The sequence below is a fragment of the Microcaecilia unicolor genome, chromosome 3 (genome assembly GCF_901765095.1).
Source record: "Microcaecilia unicolor chromosome 3, aMicUni1.1, whole genome shotgun sequence".
In the NCBI taxonomy this organism is placed as follows: domain Eukaryota; kingdom Metazoa; phylum Chordata; class Amphibia; order Gymnophiona; family Siphonopidae; genus Microcaecilia; species Microcaecilia unicolor.
Window position 1 is genome coordinate 443684568 of NC_044033.1, and position 19143 is coordinate 443703710.

Sequence of the window (19143 nt, forward strand, 5' to 3'; positions counted from 1 at the left end):
CAGCATAATGGCAGAGCCAACAGGGGCTGAGGGAGAGACGTCCTCCGGAGAGGAAATCTTCAAAGTGTCCATGGCCTGTAACAACAGGTTGGGCAAATCCTCTGGGCTAAAAAGCCGCGCTGCAGAGGGGTCATCCGCTCCAACCGAGCGGGGATCCGTCTCCTCCAAGGAATCCGCAAAGGACCGTTGGGAGACCTCAGACACGCTGCCCTCATCTACATCGGAGGAGACAAATTCCTCCAAGGCCTGGGAATCAACCCGAGGGCGTTTGCCTCTGGGAACCTCAACCTCTTTACCAGAAGAGGGAGCAGGGGCAGCGTTGTGCATGAGGAAGGCCTGATGCAGCAGCAAAACAAACTCGGGGGAGAAACCCCCCAGACTGTGCACTTCCGCAGCCTGGGCAACAGCCCTAGACGCACTCTCAACCGGCGCTCGAAATAGCGGGGGAGAGACATGCTGCGCATCCAAAATGGCGTCCGGCGCGAAACTCCGCGAAGGAGCCGCGCGGAAAGAACGGCTCTTAACATTAGCCGGTTTTGTGCCGTCGCCCAAATTAAGGGCGTTCATGGCATTAATGTCTCCAACCTCAAGGGCGGCCCCCGAAGAAGCCGTCCGAGCCGCGTGGCCGGCCAAGATGGCGGAGGCGAGGAGCGGGGGATGGGCGTTTATGGCGGGAAAAAACGCCACGCCGGAGGAAGAACCGGGACATTCATCGGTCACTAAATTGTCACCCATCAAGGGCGAATCAGGCTGTAAAACCCCCGCATCCCCTCTAGAAGCGCTCCAGCGATCCGGGGAGCGACCCTTTGCGCCCTCGCCCTCCGACGCCATATGCCACGAGGAGAAGAATCGGGGAACCCCCTGCCCGCTATAAAAAGGTAAAATTACCTGCTTGCCGCTCCGAGCTGTAACGAACTGGTGTCCCAGTGAGTAGCTGCAATGAACGTTTAAATAAACGTCAAAATAAACGCCTTTAAAGACGTTAAAAATTTTTTTTTTTTTTTTTTTTTTTAAACGGAGCCAGCGGGAGGGGGGAGAAAAGGAGGGACCTGGCACCACCAGGTTTGCACTTGCTCAAAAGAGCCCTCAACCCCAGGCCTCAACAAAACCTAAGGATTAGGCTTGGAGGCCTAGCCAGAGCTGCTGCTGTGTGTGACCACCACCTGCTGAGATAGAGAACATACTGGGGAGTTTCCGGCAGCACATGACCACATATAGGGAGGCAAAAGTTTGCTCTCTATCTCCACCTGCTGGTAGATGGACACAACCCACCAGTCTATGGATTGATCAGCTTGATGATATGGAAATATGTATTATCCCCCAGATTTTATATAGGTCACACAAATTTGGGCATGCTAAGAAACTGTTTGTTTGCTGAATTGATGTTTGTTTGGTTTTTTTTTACAGACTGTTGTAAGCCACATTGAGCCTGCCTGTGGGTGGGAAATTGTGGGATATAAATGCTATAAATAAATAAATTCATTAATGAGCCATTAATAATCAACAATTAGTGTGAATTGGCACTTATTTGGAGTTACACGTGGATCTGCCCTGTGCCCTATTCTATAACATGCACACCTAAAGTTTATGGTACTCAACAAAAAAGGGAGTGTCCAGGGGAGGGGCATGGGCATGTTAGGGGTGTTCCTGGAATTTAGGTGTGATATTATAGAATAATGTCATTTATGCACCCAACCACCAATAGTTGCAAGCCAGCATTTACACCAGGTAAAGCCCGGAGTGCTATTTACAGAATACTAGTTTAGCACGGATCTTCCCAGTGCTTAAGTTTGGGCTCCATTTACTGAATTCCCTCCTACATGTTCACTGTCCCAGCACTGTATCTGCGCAGCTCCATTTTAGTCAGGTCGTGGAAGCAGGATTTAAGACGTGCAGGTCAACGCGTCTCAAGTTTCACCAATTTTTTAGATTAGAATTTGGTGACACAGAACCTCTTCTAAAACACAGGAGAAATGGATGATTATGCACCAGATGTGTGCAGCATAAATATCAATTTCAGAAAAATAAATGTATAAAAAAATGATGAGTTGAAAGCCGATACATAACCAGTTATGCTATGCAATAACAACATAACTGGTTATGTGCAGCAAATAACCTGTTATCTTTGAAACTATGGAAACATAACTGGTTATTATCCTGATGCTGTCACAGTGATTGTTTACTTTTGGCAGTGGGGGTGGGGGGGGGGGCTATTCTCTAAATCCCTTCAGTACAGTACAGCTCAATAGCAAGTGTAACTCCCAAAGTCCATCATTTAGGACAGATGTTTAGTCCCCTTCTGAAATGGGGAATACATGTCTATGAACTTCCCATGCCCCTGTCCAAGACACACCCAGGCCACACACCCTCACCATTTGCACTCCCTTGGAATTGTTATGTGCATAGCCTGGCTTTGTAAAATGAAAAACATAGAAGTTTATGCAAGATATGCCAGTATACGCAGGAAATCCAATAGTTTAACTTTCAAAAAGGAGACAATGATTAAATGAGAAGAACGGTGAAAAACAAAACCTTAGAGGAGAAGCTGCGAGGGTGAAAACTTTACATCAGGAGTGGATGCTGTTCAAAAATACCATCCTGAAAGCCCAGGCAAAATATATTCCATGTATTAAAAAAGGAGAACAGAAGACTAAATGACAGCCAGCATGGTTAAAAAGTGAGGTGAAGGAAGCTATTAGAGCAAAAAGAAAATCTTTCAGAAAATGGAAGAAGGAACTGACTGAAAATAATAAGAAACAGCATAAGGAATGTCAAGTCAAATGCAAAGCGCTGATAAGGAAGGCAAAGAGGAACTTTGAAAAAAAGATTGTGTTGGAGGCAAAAACACATAGAAAATTATTTTTTAGGTATATTAAAAGCAGGAAGCCGGCAAAAGAATCGGTTGAAACGCTAGATGACCGAGGGGTAAAAGGGGCAATCAGGGAAAACAAAGCCATAGCGGAGAGATTAAATGAATTCTTTCCTTCAGTCTTCACCGAGGAAGATTTAGGCGAGATACCGGTGCCAGAAATGGTATTCAAAGCTGACAAATTGGAGAAACTGAATGAAATCTCTATAAACCTGGAGGATTTAATGGGGCAATTTGACAAATTAAAGAGTGTCAAATCTCCTGGACTGGATGGTATTCATCACAGAGTACTGATAGAATTGAAAAATCAACTTGATGAACTATTGTTAGTAATACGCTGATCTTTAAAAAAGGTTCCAGAGGAGATCCGGGAAATTATAGACTGGTGAGACTATTATAAAGAACAAAATTGCAGAGCATATTCAAAAGCATGGATTAATAAAAGAAAGCCAACATAGATTTAGTGAAGGGATATCTTACCTCACCAATCTATTATATTTCTTTGAAGGGGTGAACAAACATGTGGATAATGGTCAGCCGGTTGATATTGGGTATCTGGATTTTCAAAAGGTGTTTGACAAAGTACTTCATAAAAGACTCCAGAGGAAATTGGAGAGTCATGGGATAGAAGGCAATGTCCTGTTGTGGATTAAAAACTGATTATAAGAAAACAGAGAGTAGGGTTAAATGGTCAGTATTCTCAATGGAGAAGGGTAGTTAGTGGGGTTCCCCAGGGCTCTGTACTGGGACCGCTGCTTTATAACATATTTATAAATGGCCTAGAGATGGGAGAAACTAGTGAGGTAATTAAATTTGCTGATGATACAAAGTTATTCAACGTTATTAAATTGTAAGAGGATTGTGAAAAATTACAAGAGGACCTTAAGAGACTGGGTGTCTAAATGGCAGATGACGTTTAATGTGATCAAGTACGAAGTGATGCATGTGGGAAAAAGGAACCCGAATTATAGCTATGTAATGCAAGGTTCCACGTTAGGAGTCACCGACCAAGAAAGGGATCTAGGTGTCGTCATTGATGATACGTTGAAATCTTCTGCTTAGTGTGCTGCGGCGGCTAAGAAAGGAAATAGAATGTTAGGTATTATTAGGAAAGGAATGGAAAACAAAAGTGAGGACGTTATAATGCCTTTGTATCACTCCATGGTGCGACCACACCTCGAATACTGTGTTCAATTCTGGTCACCGCATCTCAAAAAAAAAGGTACAGAGAAGGGTGGCAAAAATGATAAAGGGGATAGAACGACTTTCCTATGAGGAAAGGCTAAAGCGGCTAGGGCTCTTCAGCTTTGAGAAAAGATGGCTGATGGGAGATATGATAGAGGTCTATAAAGTAATAAATGTAATAGAATGGGTAGATGTGACGCATCTGTTTACTTTTTCGAAAAATACTAGGGGTCATGCAATGAAGCAACAAAGTAGTAAATTTAAAAGGAATTGGAGAAACATTTTCATCACTCAACGAGTCATAAACTCTGGAATTTGTTGTCAGAGAGTGTGGTAAAGGCGGTTAGCTTAGCGGGTAAAGGTTTAGATGGCTTCCTAAAGGAAAAGTCCAAAGACCATTATTAAAATGGACTCGGGGAAAATCCACTGCTTATTTCTGGGATAAGCAGCATAAAATATTCTGTATTTCTTGGGGATCTTGCCAGGTATTTGTGACCTGGATTGGCCACTGTTGGAAAAAGGATGCTGGGCTTGATGGACCTTTGGTCTGTCCTAGTATGTCAATAATTATGTACTTATAATAATTTATGTGCCAGTTTATGCATGAATTAAATGAAAGGGGCTTGTGAAATGAGGGCCTTAGTTTGGGCCTGCTAATTAGGAGGCCTAAACTAACAGTATAATTTATCCAGACAGAAGCTGAACATAGCTGCTATGGAAAGAAAAATCAGAAAGCCTACTCCTGCTTTACCCTAAACTTGGCCCCTTAATGTAAGAAATGTATTGGGTCATTCAGATGGGTCTTTGGCCTGATACTATCGATATAAAGGGCAATTCTATACCTGGATGTCTGCATTTATGCGCTGTGTAAGTGTATTTTTATGTGTGCTAATTAGCTGGAAAACAAATAAGGATGTGTAAGTGGCATAGCAAGTAAAGGTAAGGGGTGTTAACGTGCATGGAGCACAGGAGGGTAAATGTGCAGTGCTGCCACTTACATGCACATCTTACAGAATACTGTAAGTTATGCATGCTCTTTGACATTTAGGTGCCCACAGTTAGGCCAAATCTATGGATGGTGTAAGTGCAGACGCCTAGATTTTAGGCAGATATGCCAGTATTCTAAAATGGAATCTGGCTGCCCAAATGCTGTTATAGAACAGCCTCACATTGCAGTGGCCATAATCTATGGATAAGCAATTTAGACCCTCGAATTACCTAAACTATTTGTTTTTGCTAGTGCTGCTGCTTTAAAAGCCTTTAAACTTATAAAATGATACAGTAGATAATAAAAACAAAAATGAAGTATCCAGATTGTCCAACAGGCGCTTAGGCTTGTAACTGTTGCTTTCTGCAGGTAATCCAATGTTTTGTTCCCATTCTGTTATCGTTAAGGTAACATATACCCTATGCTATGAAAATGTTTTATTATATATTATGTTAACACTGTAAATAGCATACTATGCCATACTTTATATTGTTATTTGAATATTTTGTACTGCTGTAATTGTCTATTGCTTATGTTTAACTTATTCTTGCTATACACCACCTTGAGTGAATTCCTTCAAAAAGGCAGTAAATAAATCCTAATAAATAAATAAGTAAATAAAGGATCTTTTGTGTTTATCCCACATCTCGTTTAATTTCATCACCAGTTTCTGTTTCCACCATCTCCTCCAGGCATCTACCACCCTTTCTGTGGAAAAAAAAATTCTAATATTTCATTGAAATCTACATCTTTATGGTTTCATATTATGTCCCCTTTGGAAATAGTTTGTTTCTTGAGCAATAATACCCTTCCAGTTTTTAAAACATCTGCATCTTATCTCTCCTGACCCTCTTTTCCTGTAGAGCAGTGTTTCCCAAGTCCAGTGCTGGAGTACACCTTACCAGTCAGGTTTTCAGGATATCCACAATAAATACGCATGAACTTGATTTGCATACACTGCCTCCGTTATATGCAAATCTCTTTCATGCACATTCATTGTGGATATCCTGAAAACCTGACTGGCAAGGGGGTACTCCAGGACCGGACTTGGGAAACATCGCTCTAGGGTATACATATATATGTAGGCCTTAGAGTCTCATCTCATACTTATTTTGGTGCAGAACCAGTACCATTTTGGTTTCTTGTCTCTGGACCACCTTTAACCTCTTTATATTCATGATGAACTATTACTCCAAGGCCTCACTAATGAATGGTAAAGGGGTATTAACATATCCTTTTTCCTGTTTGTCATGATTTTCTCTCTTGCCATCAACCTTATCATACATTTTTGCCACCTTGAGATCTTCAGACACAATAACCTCTGGCTCTCACTTCCGATCTGACATATAAGCCACTTCTCACATCTAGCTTACAGCTCCTTTGGATTTCTTTTTTTTTTTTTAATTAACTTCAATTGTACAACTAAAGAAGAAATAAGCAAAGTTCACATTATTGGGGAGACAGAGAACTATTAAGAACTCCAAAAACTTGTATCTGACCTGTATTTCTATCTAGGCTCATTAATCCCACCCTTTTCTCTTTAACAAACAACTTTCCAATTGAGAAAGATCAAAAAACAGATGTGAAGGAGTATTTTCAAAGCACTTAGGGGTCCTTTTACTAAGGTGCACTGAAAAATGGCCTGCAGTAGTTTAGATGCGTGTTTTGGGTGCGAGCAGATTTTTTAGCGCACCTACAAAAAATGCAGAAAACGGACGTGCAGCAAAATGAAAATTACCGCACGTGCACTTTGGGTCTGAGACCTTACCACAAGCCATTGACGGTAACTGGACAGTAATGGTCTACGCACAAAGCTGCCACGTATCAGAAAATAAAAAATATTTTTCAGATTTGCGTAGCGGACACGCACCAAAATTGAAATTACCACAAGGGCCACGCGGTAACCGGATAGTGACTCCAATTTGGTGTGTGTTGGGTGCATGTAGGCTTAGTAAAAGGGCCCCTAAGACTTACAAAATTCTATAGTAACCTATGGAACTTTATAAGTCTAAGTGCTTTGAAAATGAGCCCTATTGAGAGTTATTATAAGTAATTAAACATCTACATAGTAATATAAGTAATTAAACATCTACATAATTAAACATGGTTACATAGCACCTAGTGACTCATACCTTGAGGGGCAATTTGTGTACAACTGTGTTGTTAGAGAAAAAAAAAACAGAACTTCACTTTACCTTAGGAGCTGTGAGCTACGCTGGGCATTTTCAGAATTGGTTTGATTTGTAACTGAGGTTACCTATGTTCTAAATCTTTCTGATAAAACTGTTGACTCTATTATATTTCATTTAATAAAGAAAAAAAACCTGTCCTTTCACTTGTTGTCCTCTCTAAACCTTTCTATCCTATTGCCTGTAACTTACAATTGTTGCTGCATTGTGATTTCATAATTTTATGCTGGTAGTTTCTTATTTGAACTGTGTTGAACTTCTGTGCCAGTGATGTCACATTTTCATGCTGCAATTGTCTTAAAGGTGCTCTCTAGAACTGTGTTTTGTACCTGTGCCAAGTAACTTAATCCAATTAACTTGGCTACACCAAATTTGGTGCTCTGGTTCTGGTGTCTGTCTTAAAGTTGTGTTTATTAGAATTGGGTTTTGAATCTCCAGTGCCAGAGACCTAATTTAAATCAAGTTGGTTACACTAGCACCTAGTGACTCATACCTTGGGAGGCGGGGCAATTTGTGTACAACTGTGTAGTTAGAGAAAAAAAAACCCCAGAACTTCACTTTACCTTGGGAGCTGTGAGCTACGCTGGGCATTTTCAGAATTGGTTTACTGCTCGGAGACTCCATTATCAGAGGCATTAACTTAGGAACACAGTTCAAGGGTTCCAACCTAGTGAAATGCCTTCCAGGATCTCCAGCTACCAGATGTACCGACCAAATTCTGAAAGTGATCCGAGAAGAGATTGAGGCTTCGAATATTGATGCTGTAATTCACCTGGGGACAAATGACCTGGCCAACAATAGCAAACTTACAGAACAGAGAGCATTCCAGAAGCTTGAGGAGGGACTGAAATCTTTGGTTTGGACTGTGGCTTTTTCTGAAGTAATTCCCACATGGTGGAAGGGAGAAGAAAGACTACGCAAAACAGTGGCGTTCAATAAGTGGCTTGAGTCTTGGTGTAAAGAAGAAGGTTTTAGTCACATAGGGGCATGGGGTAATACGTGGAAAAATAACAGGCTGTACTGTAATGTGACAGGAAAAAGGATCCTTGGGGAGAAATTGAGACAGTATGTTTCTAGACATTTAAACTAGAAGGTGGGGGTGACAAAAGGAAACAATGGAATTCGGAAAGTCACCCCCAGAATAAACTTGATGGCAGAGGGGAAAAGTCATCTAAATACAGAAAACCACCTAAACTCTCCATGCAGATGGAAAGCAATGAGCACAAATGCTCGTAGTCTAGGTAAAAAGGTTCAAGACTTGCAAGCCCTGATGTTTGAAGAAAACTTGGATATTGTTGCTATTACAGAGATGTGGTTCAATGATTCCCATGAATGGGATGTGACTATACTGGGCTATAATCTTTTCAAAAAGGATAGAGAGGGCCAAAGCAGTGGAGGAGTGGAGCTGTATGTGAGAGACAATATCAGAGTGGCTGAAATGCGGAACACCTGGGGAAAGGAAGAAGCTTTATGGATCATCCTGGACAGAGAAGATGGAACCTGTATCCACACGTGGGTTATCTACAGACCTCTAGCACAAATAGAGAAGCTAGACAAGGATCTGATAGAGCATAGCATATTCAAAAGATTGGTATGAAAGGGGAGGTGCTACTATTGGGAGATTTCAACTTGTCTGATGTGGATTGGAACGTCCTGTCTGCGGAATAGGAAAGAAGTAGGGAGATTGTGGATGCCTGTCAAAGTGACTTGCTCAGACAAATGGTGACGGAACCCACGAGGGAAGGGTCGATGCTGGATCAGGTGCTCACGAATGGAGGAAGTGTTTCTAATATCTGGGTGGGTGCCCACCTATGTAATAGTGATCATCACACAATATGGTTTGATATAAGATGTAATTTTTAATGTAAATCGTTCTGTTTTGTAATTGCAATAAGAAACGGTATATAAAAGGAATAAATGATAAATGATGATAAGGGCGAAGGCGGAGTGTGGACGCACAAAACTAAAAATACTGGATTTCAGACATACTGATTTTGATAAAATGGGGGAATACCTGATAAAGGAGCTGTTGAAGTAGGAAGGCTTAGGAGAAGTGGAACATCAGTGGTCAAAGCTGAAGGCTGCTATAAATATGGCGACTGATCTTTATGCGAGGAAAGTAAACAAAACCAAGAGAAAACAGGAAGCCTATATGGTTCTCCAACCAAGTAGCTGAAAAAATAAGAGCAAAAGAAGCTTTGTTCAAGAAATACAAAAGAACGCAATGAGAGGATCACGGAAAAGATTATCGGATTAAACTCAAACAAGCGAAGAGGGAAATACGGCTAGCGAAAGAGCGAGCGGAAGAAAAAATGGTTAAAGATGTAAAGAGAGGTGACGAGACCTTTTTCAGATATATTGGAGAAAGGAGAAAAGATAGGAATGGAATTGCGAGACTGAAAGATAATGACAATGGTTATGTGGAAAGTGAGGAGGATAAAGCGTGTGTGCTAAACAATTACTTCTCTTTGGTGTTCACGGAGGAAAATCCTGGTTAAGGACTGTGGTTGGGAATGGAGTGGATACTGCGCTGTTTATGGAAGAAAGAATTTATAAACAGCTGGAGAATCTGAAAGTGGAAAAAGCTATGGGTCCGGATGGGATACATCCCACGATACTGAGGAAGCTCAGGGAGGTCCTGGCGGGACCTCTTAAAGATTTATTTAATAGATCTTTAGAGATGGAAGAGGTTCTGCGAGATTGGAGATGAGCGGATGTGGTCCCTCTTCACAAAAGTGGAGACAGGGAAGAAGTGGGAAACTACAGACCGGTAAGTCTCACATCGGTGGTAGAAAAAATAATGGAGTCGCTGCTGAAAGAAAGGATAGTTAACTTTCTAGAAGACAACGGGTTACAGGACCTGAGGCAACATGGCTTTACCAAAGGAAAATCCTGTCAAATGAATTTCATTGACTTCTTTGACTGGGTGACAAAAAAAATGGATGCAGGTCGTGAGCTAGATGTAATCTACTTGAATTTCAGCAAAGCCTTTGATACGGTCCCCCACAGAAGACTCGTGAATAAGCTGAAAGAGGTGAACTTAGGACCAGAAGTGGTGAACTGGATAGAAAACTGGTTGACCGACAGGTGGCAGAGGGTGGTGGTAAATGGAATCCGCTCGGAGCAAAGGATGGTGAGCGGTGGGGTTCCTCAGGGGTCAGTGCTGGGGCCCATTTTGTTTAATATATCTGTGAGAGATATTGTTGAAGGGTTGGAAGGAAAGGTTGCCTTTTTGCGGATGACACGAAGATAGTCAATAGAGTGGATACCCTGGAGGGAATAGAAACGAGGAGAAGGGATCTCTGAAAGTTAGAAGTGCAGAGTGATGCATTTGGGGTGTAGAAACCCAAAGGAGAGATACCGAATAGGAGGGGAGAGATTAGTAAGCTCAACTCAGGACAGAGACCTTGGGGTGTTGGTGTCTGAGGATCTAAAGGTGAAGAAACAATGCGACAAGGCGACGGCCGTGGCTAGAAGGATGCTAGGCTGCATAGAGAGGGGTATAACCAGCAGAAGAAAGGAGGTGTTGACGCCCCTCTACAAGTTGTTGGTGAGGCCCCACTTGGAGTATTGTGTTCAGTTTTGGAGGCCTTATCTGGCTAAAGATGTAAAAAGACTGGAAGCGGTGCAAAGAAAAGCTACGAAAATGGTATGGGATTTGCGTTGCAAACCGCACGGGGAGACACTTGCCGACCTGAACATGTGTACCTTGGAGGAAAGGAGAAACAGGGGTGACATGATATAGACGTTCAAATATTTGAAAGGTATTAATCCGCATATGAACCTTTTCCGGAGACGGGAAGGTGGTAGAACTACAGGATATGAATTGAGGTTGAAGGGGGGGCAGACTCAGGAGTAATGTCAGGAAGTATTTTTTCAAGGAGAAGGTGGTGGATACCTGGAATGCCCTCCTGCAGGAGGCGGTGGAGATGAAAACGGAAATGGAATTCAAACATGCATGGGATAAACACAAAGGAATCCTGTTTAGAAGAAATGGATCTATGGAATCTTAGCGAACATTGGGTGGTGACGTTGGTATTTGGAGAATAAAACCGGTGCAGGGCGGACTTCTACGGTCTGTGCCCTGAGAAAGGCAGGGACAAATCAAACTCGGATATACATATAAAGTATTACATACCATGTAAAATCAGTTTATCTTGTTGGGCAGACTGGATGGACCGTTCAGGTCTTTATCTGCCGATCTGCCGTCATTTATTATGTTACTATGTTTCAAGGAAAATTAAGAAAGAACAACGTTCCTAATGCTTAAGTATGAGACTCTGAATCAAGAAACTGTTTTCTCATCAACTGAGTGGCTCCAGCCACGTCGGGGAAAATTTGGATATTCTGTCCATACAGAGTAATTAGCTGAAGGATGATATCAGATATAATGTTAAGTTTACTGAATGGCTGATACTGACCGTGGGTGTTTATTTGTACATAGAAGGTCTTAGGACTTTTCTTGTATTTTCTTTTATAAGGGCTGTGATGTGGTGATGGGCTTGCCTCCTCCTATTGCCACCCTGAATACTTTGTCCAGAGATACCAAAAACCTGTTGGCCTTCTTATCCCCACCTCAAATGACAGATCATCCATCCCTATCAGGTCATGAGGAGAACCAGCACCACAGCTCCTTGCAACCCTCCCATACCCTCACAATGAATACAAGCTCAATAAATAAAATAAAATACAGTACAGTCTCAATTATCCAACGTAAATGGGATCGAGCCATTGTTGGATAAGTGAAAATTTGGATAATACAGCAAACAATAGTAACCCCTTCAAAAATCCACGAAAAACATACTTTATGCATAACAAACAAGCGTTGGGTATCTGTATTTAAAGTACAATATTGTTTATTAACACGAACCAGCAGCGTGTGAAGCCGGAAAACAGAAAGAGAAGCACACTTCTTAACAGCAATACAATTAAGTCAATAGGGGGGGGGGGGGGGGTGTCTGTTGCATATGCCGGATGGTTGGATTAGTGAAGATTGGACAATTGAGACTATACTGTAAATAAATGTCTAAACAAAGCAGGAAGGGTGCTGTAATTCTGAATATCTGCCCTAGGAACAGAAAATCTGGTCCTAGCTTCGAAAACCCATATTTTAGAAGATGCTTGTAAATCTTAACCTCAGCTTCTCCTGATTACAGCCTTGTTGGTTTAAACCATTTTTTTTTAGCAGATGACATTCCCAAAGTCTTTTTCTCCTGTATGTTGTATTGAATAGACTGTAAGGGCCTGTCTTTGATATATAATGACACAGTCCAATAGAGAAATCCGACTAGCAATAAGATCAAAGAGGAAGATAGCAAGGAAAAAATATAAAATAGGAAAGACTGAAGGATTTAGCTAGTTCTACTGCTTTAAATCCATCTCCTTTGCATTTTGCTGCAGTCTGTTTATGGCAAATACTTTACTGCTTTATTTAATGCTTGAAGTTTGAGCCCAGATGTAATAATCATCCCTGTATATGAAGGTTACAGAATTCCATCAGTGATGGCAACAAGATAAGCTCTGAAATGAAAATAATGCAGACAGGAAGCGTGCTGGCATTCTTTATTATAGCACCACTACACACAAGACTAAATCCACCAAACTGTCATGTCTTTTCATGGAAGTATGACATCATATCATTAAAAGCATGCCCTGCTGAAGAATTCCAATGGACTTGTTGCACTAAAAAAATAAACACACAAGCCAGTCCCCACCCCCACCTCTGTTAATAGCAATAACTGCCTTCATTTTCAAGCACCACAGGCAGATAATTACCTCAACTTGTGTTCTGTGCTTTCATCTTGGGCTCAGCACAGAGCAATTATCTGCCAGTATAGCATTCAAACTAGAAATCTATTGTCAAAAGCCCCCAGTGTCAGGAGTAGCTTAAGGCTGTATTCTAGTATTTCAGAGCCTATAAAATTCCGCAGCACAATTTTTAGTGCTCTGTGGCACAGTTGTCAATGTGTGCGCTGGTAGTAACTCTATGACTGTTCACTTCAGCACAAGATCAGTTTTTTATTAGCAACACATGGCCCAGTAAATAGGCACACAGTGCTGGTTCTGTCTAGTACTGGTAAAGACTGCTGCCTCCACATAAACTGATAGTAGTCTGCTTAACAAGTACAGGGTGAAAAAGCAGAGTACCTGAGCACGAATGGTGCCATCTGGAACCAACTGTCATGGTCTCAGGCTCTAACCAAACAGTCACGGACCCTGGAACAACGTGAGCCCTTGGCCTACTGTCGTTGAGTGGCAGCAGGAGGCAAACCCCCCCCAACCAGGACTGGACTAACAAGAATGGAGCTGAAGCTGTAGGCAGGCAGTGCTGGAACAGACAGGACTGGAACCACAGGACTGGAGCTGAAGCTTTAGGCAGGCAATGCTGGAACAGACAAGACTGGAACAACAGGACTGGAGCAACAGGACTGGAGCTGAAGCTGTAGGCAGGCAATGCTGGAACAGACAGGACTGGAGCTGAAGCTGTAAATAGGCAATGCTGGAACAGAAAAGCCTGGAACAACAGGACTGGAGCTGAAGCTGAAGGCAGAGGGGACTAGAGCAAGCAAGGCAGACTAGGCAGAACACAAAGCTGACCCACACAGACAAACAACAGAACTAAAGCTTAAGGCTGACCCTAGCACACAAACAAACAGAGAAGAACAGAAGCAGAAGTGCACACAGGCACCCTAAACAAGAAATCAAGACAGAAGTGCCCATGGGCACACAGACTATGAACAAGGCAGAAGTGCTTCACTGCACACGGACTAACCACTTCCTTATAAAGGCCCTCACTAATGATGTCACAACTAAAGGACAGAGGCAGGAAACACACTGAACATCAAAGTAAGGCCTGAAACACACAGGAAGTGGAAACACTACAGGACAGAGGCAGGAAACACACAGGAAGTGGAAACACTACAGGAAAGAAACAACAAGGTGAAAGAACAGACAGGAGCCAGCTCAGAAGCTGACCTTTGGGAAATAAGGTGAGTCAAAGAGGGGTCACGACCACAGTTGTGACATCAATATCACAAGGACAGAGCAGCAGAGGGGCAGAAGTAGCTATAGCAGCGGGATATATAATATTGGTTGCAATGACAAAGCATTGTATAGAAAAAAGGCCTCAGCCTGACAGGATGTGAGACAAGACCAAAGGAAAAGACCAAAGGTCCATCGAGCCCAGCATCCTGTCCACGACAGCGGCCAATCCAGGCCAAGGGCACCTGGCGAGCTTCCCAAACGTACAAACATTCTATACATGTTATTCCTGGAATTGTGGATTTTTCCCAAGTCCATTTAGTAGTGGTTTATGGACTTGTCCTTTAGGAAACCGTCTAGCCCCTTTTTAAACTCTGCTAAGCTAACTGCCTTCACCACGTTCTCCGGCAACGAATTCCAGAGTTTAATTATGCGTTGGGTGAAGAAAAAGTTTCTCCGAATTGTTTTAAATTTACTACACTGTAGTTTCATCACATGCCCCCTAGTCCTAGTATTTTTGGAAAGCGTGAACAGATGCTTCACATCCACCTGTTCCACTCCACCCAATATTTTATATACCTCTATCATGTCTCCCCTCAGCCGTCTCTTCTCCAAGCTGAAAATTCCTAGCCTCCTTAGTCTTTCTTCATAGGGAAGTCGTCCCAACCCCGTTATCATTTTAGTCGCCCTTCGCTGCACCTTTTCCAATTCTACTATATCTTTCTTGAGATGTGGCGACCAGAATTGAACACAATACTCAAGGTGCGGTCGCACCATGGAGCGATACAACGACATTATAACATCCTCACACCTGTTTTCCATACCTTTCCTAATGATACCCAACATTCTATTCGCTTTCCTAGCTGCAGCAGCACACTGAGCAGAAGGTTTCAGTGTGTTATCGACGACGACACCCAGATCCCTTCTTGGTCCGTAACTCCTAACGTGGAACCTTGCATGACGTAGCTATAATTCAGGTTCTTTTTTCCCACATGCATCACCTTGCACTTGCTCACATTAAACGTCATCTGCCATTTAGCCGCCCAGTCTCCCAGTCTCGTAAGGTCCTCTTGTAATTTTTCACAATCCTGTCGCGAGTTCACGACTTTGAATAACTTTGTGTCATCAGCAAATTTAATTACCTCGCTAGTTACTCCCATCTCTAAATCATTTATAAATATATTAAAAAGCAGCGGTCCTAGCACAGACCCCTGAGGAACCCCAGTAACTACCCTTCTCCATTGTGAATACTGCCCATTTAACCCCACTCTCTGTTTCCTATCCTTCAACCAGTTTTTAATCCACAATAGGACATTCCCTCCTATCCCATGACCCTCCAATTTCCTCTGTAGCCTTTCAGGAGGTACCTTGTCAAACGCCTTTTGAAAATCCAGATACACAATATCTGTTGTCCTGTCTGTCCTAATTAGATTGTAAGCTCTGTCGAGCAGGGACTGTCTCTTCATGTTCAAGTGTACAGCGCAGCGTACGTCTAGTAGCACTATAGAAATGATAAGTAGTAGTAGTAGTAGTCGTAGTAACAGTGCACATAAATTATGGGAAAGCCCATGATCCTCCCATGGCCGTGCCCCCTTTTTGGACCTGCGTGTAACTGTGCCTAAATTTACATGCATACATTTAAATTAAATCCAATCTAGCACCAATAATTAATTTTTAAGCCATTTATCAGCGCTACTTGACTTTCAATTAAATTGCATTAGGCACATGTGCAATTTGTAGCAACTTTTATAAAATTTGGGAGATAATGTTTTATTTCATTTTTATATTATGTACTCCATTGTCATGCTGCTTCCTTGACCACTGTGGCGATCAATAGATTTTCATGTTCCAACTCTCTTTACTGAGTATTGGGGGATAATGTTTTATTTCATTTTTATATTATGTACTCCATTGTCATGCTGCTTTCTTGACAACTGTGGCGATCAATAGATTTTCATGTTCCAACTATCTTTACTGAGTATTTCAATATCATATACAACACTGTCCTGTTCAGCTAAATCACTGCACCATTCAAATCCTTGCCTCTGTACCCTTATACCAGATAATATCATTAATATTAAAAGCTGTTGAGACAGGATTTACTTTAAAAAAATGGTAAAAGTTCCTTACACACTATAAGAACACACATGTGAAAAGACTAACTGGTGTCTGCCTCAGGGCTTTTCCTCTAGGGATGGGTTCTTTATAACATTTCCAATAAAATGTTCTATGAAATTTAAAGCACACTGGTATGCCTTCTGAGATCCATTTCACCTAGTAGACTTTATTCACAGTCAAACAGTAACAAACAAGACCTAAATAGGTGCTTGGCAGGGGGCTCATCAGTGCTTCAGACAACTGTGACTGATTAAATGGAGGCTTATAGTTGAAGGCCTTCCTTTTTTGATATAGCCTTTTCTGTTTTCTTTATTGGCTAAATTCATATCCCTTATGGTAGACTTTAGGATGAATTTCAGATTATGTTTTTATTCAAGTCAATATTGATATGGCGGTGCTCTGAATTTCCTTAAAAGCTGGCCTCGGCCAATGAAATTAGATCCAAATGTTCAATGCTGGGCTTAATCCGGGCATGGTACTGAACATCCGGGTAATGACTGGCCACTGGAACTTATCTGGGTACTGGTGACATTTCATAAGAACCAACTTTTCAAAATGATTGGGGGTGCTAAACCCAATAGAAATTGCCCTTCCTTGGACACGCTCAAAGAGTTTTCTCAATATTGGGGGTGCTCAAGCACCCACAGAGCTGGCTCCTATGTATTTAGACCAGTACCTGGATGAATGCCCAGATAAAATTAGGGCAGTCTTTTTTGCTATCCTAACTTTGTTCGGGCACTTCTCTGATTAGCAGGCTGAGTATCTTGCTAACTGGGTAAATCTTAGCATCACCCTAAGTCTACCCCTGGACTTCCCTCTCCACTAACCAGATAGTACTGCAGTGGTCACACCGGATTTTCAGTGGGGCTATACAGTTATGTGCCATTGAAAATCTTGAGATTTATTTATTTTATTGTATTTGTATCCCACATTTTCCCACCTATTTGCAGGCTTAATGTGGCTTACAGAGTTTGTTATGACATTGTCATTCCATGGTTAGTTCACTGCAACTTAACCTGGCAGCAGCCTCTTCTGGCCGATTAAATCATTCTGAATATCTACTCCATTTTTTTCCCTTATGTCTGATATATGATCATTTTCATTTTAAATTTAGATGGATTTTGTGTTGATATATGAATTGACAAAACTTAATATCCAATTGAAAAAAAAAAAGAATAACTGATGAAAGAAGATAAACATCTGTAATAAGAAGCAGGTTAGAATCTTTAAGAAAATCCTGTTTTCCAGTGAGCCATTTACGTCATTCAAAAGTACAAGAAAAAAACTCAAGAAGCCTTGACTGGAAAAATAACAGTAAAGGGAAACTATTTCAAGATATTTGTTGAAGATAGTAAGGGCAAGGAGGAGTATGAAAGGGTGCATTCCTGGACTATTTAATCAGTAGAATCTCTCCCTTATTGACATTCACGTTGTTAGATTGAATACCGTTTCTGCTATAGAGGTATTTTACCTTTGTGCAGATTGTCTTCATGTTGTGTAGCCTGTCAAGGGACTCCTGAGGATTTCCAACATACTGTGGAAGTTCAGCATGCAAAACCCGCATGGAAAATGGAACCATGGAACCTAGAATCAAAATAAATCTTCATTAAATATATTTATACCAGGTTTGTCCATACAATTGCCTGTAACGTAAGAGACAAAAATGCAAGATTGTAGTTAATGAAAGTCTAAAAAACATGAACCAATTTAGGGCCCTGTTTACTAAGCCGTGCTATAGACGTGCTAGCGTTTTTAATGCACACTAATGCTAGAGACACCCATAGGAATATATGGGTGTCTCTAGCGTTTAGCGTGTGCTAATTTTAGCACGGGTTAAAAACACTAGCACACCTTAGTAAACAGGGCCCTTAGTCTTTTAAAGGACTAGTTATATTAAAATATCCTATTTTTGCCTAATCTCAAATATTTCATCTTATGTTTGTTCCTGAGATGTGGACTAAATGATTTGCTTTTTCTATGTGTGGTGAATTTTCATGAGGCATTATCTTTTCTTAATCATTTTTTGGTATGCTAATTCTGTTAATAAGTTTAAAAAATAAATAACGAGGTGGAGAAAAATAGGGGTCCTTTTACTAAGGTGTGCTGAAAAATGGCCTGCAATAGTGTAGGCATGTGTTTTGGGAGCGCGCAGATCCATTTTTCAGTGTACCTGCAAAAAATGCCTTTTTTAAATTTTTGGCGTCGGTGGTTCAGGCTTTAGATTCGTATCTTCAACAGCTGTCTGAGCAAATAGCAGGAATATTGCAACTTACCTGGGAGTTAGCTCGGAGAACGGGTGAGCTGGAATGCAGAGTATTTGATTTAGAGGACGGAGCACAGACTCATGGCGCAGAGCTCACACGGCTGATGGAGCTGATCAATGCCCAAAATTAGGACCTGGAGAACCGCGCATGCAGAGAAAATTTGCAGTTTGTGGGAGTGCCGGAGTTGGTTTCGGAGAAGGCTCTGCGCCAGGTTACTAATTTCTTTCAATTTGGCATTTTCTCTTGCCAATTGAAAGAAACTTTCTCTTCTGTACACTAGTCCAATCAAAACTAAACTTAAAACTTTAGCTAAAGTGTAAACAAACAGAGTACTGCACATATGCTGGGACATATAAAACAACTGACACTTTATATTTGAACCACTAAGAAACTGTCTTCAAAGAAAAACTGCAGAAAATTAGTCATGCAAGCAGTGCATTCTAATGATAATGAGCTGCTGTAAAATATCCAGTAGTTTCTAATGATTACTCCTTACAATTTAGAGGCTTGTAGATTGGACAGCAAATCTTCCTAGTCCTGGGGGGGAGG

The 19143-nt window shown here is 41.5% G+C and overlaps 1 protein-coding gene across 2 annotated transcripts in view; it reads right to left on the bottom strand.

Annotated features, from left to right (window-relative positions):
* TRAPPC12 (trafficking protein particle complex 12) overlaps positions 1-19143 on the bottom strand; it is a 318722-nt gene that overhangs the window by 127134 nt on the left and 172445 nt on the right. For both annotated transcript variants that reach the window (XM_030198921.1, XM_030198920.1), the window contains exon 6: positions 17802-17914. In XM_030198921.1, coding sequence (XP_030054781.1) covers positions 17802-17914 — 113 coding nt within the window. The remainder of the gene's footprint in view (positions 1-17801; positions 17915-19143) is intronic.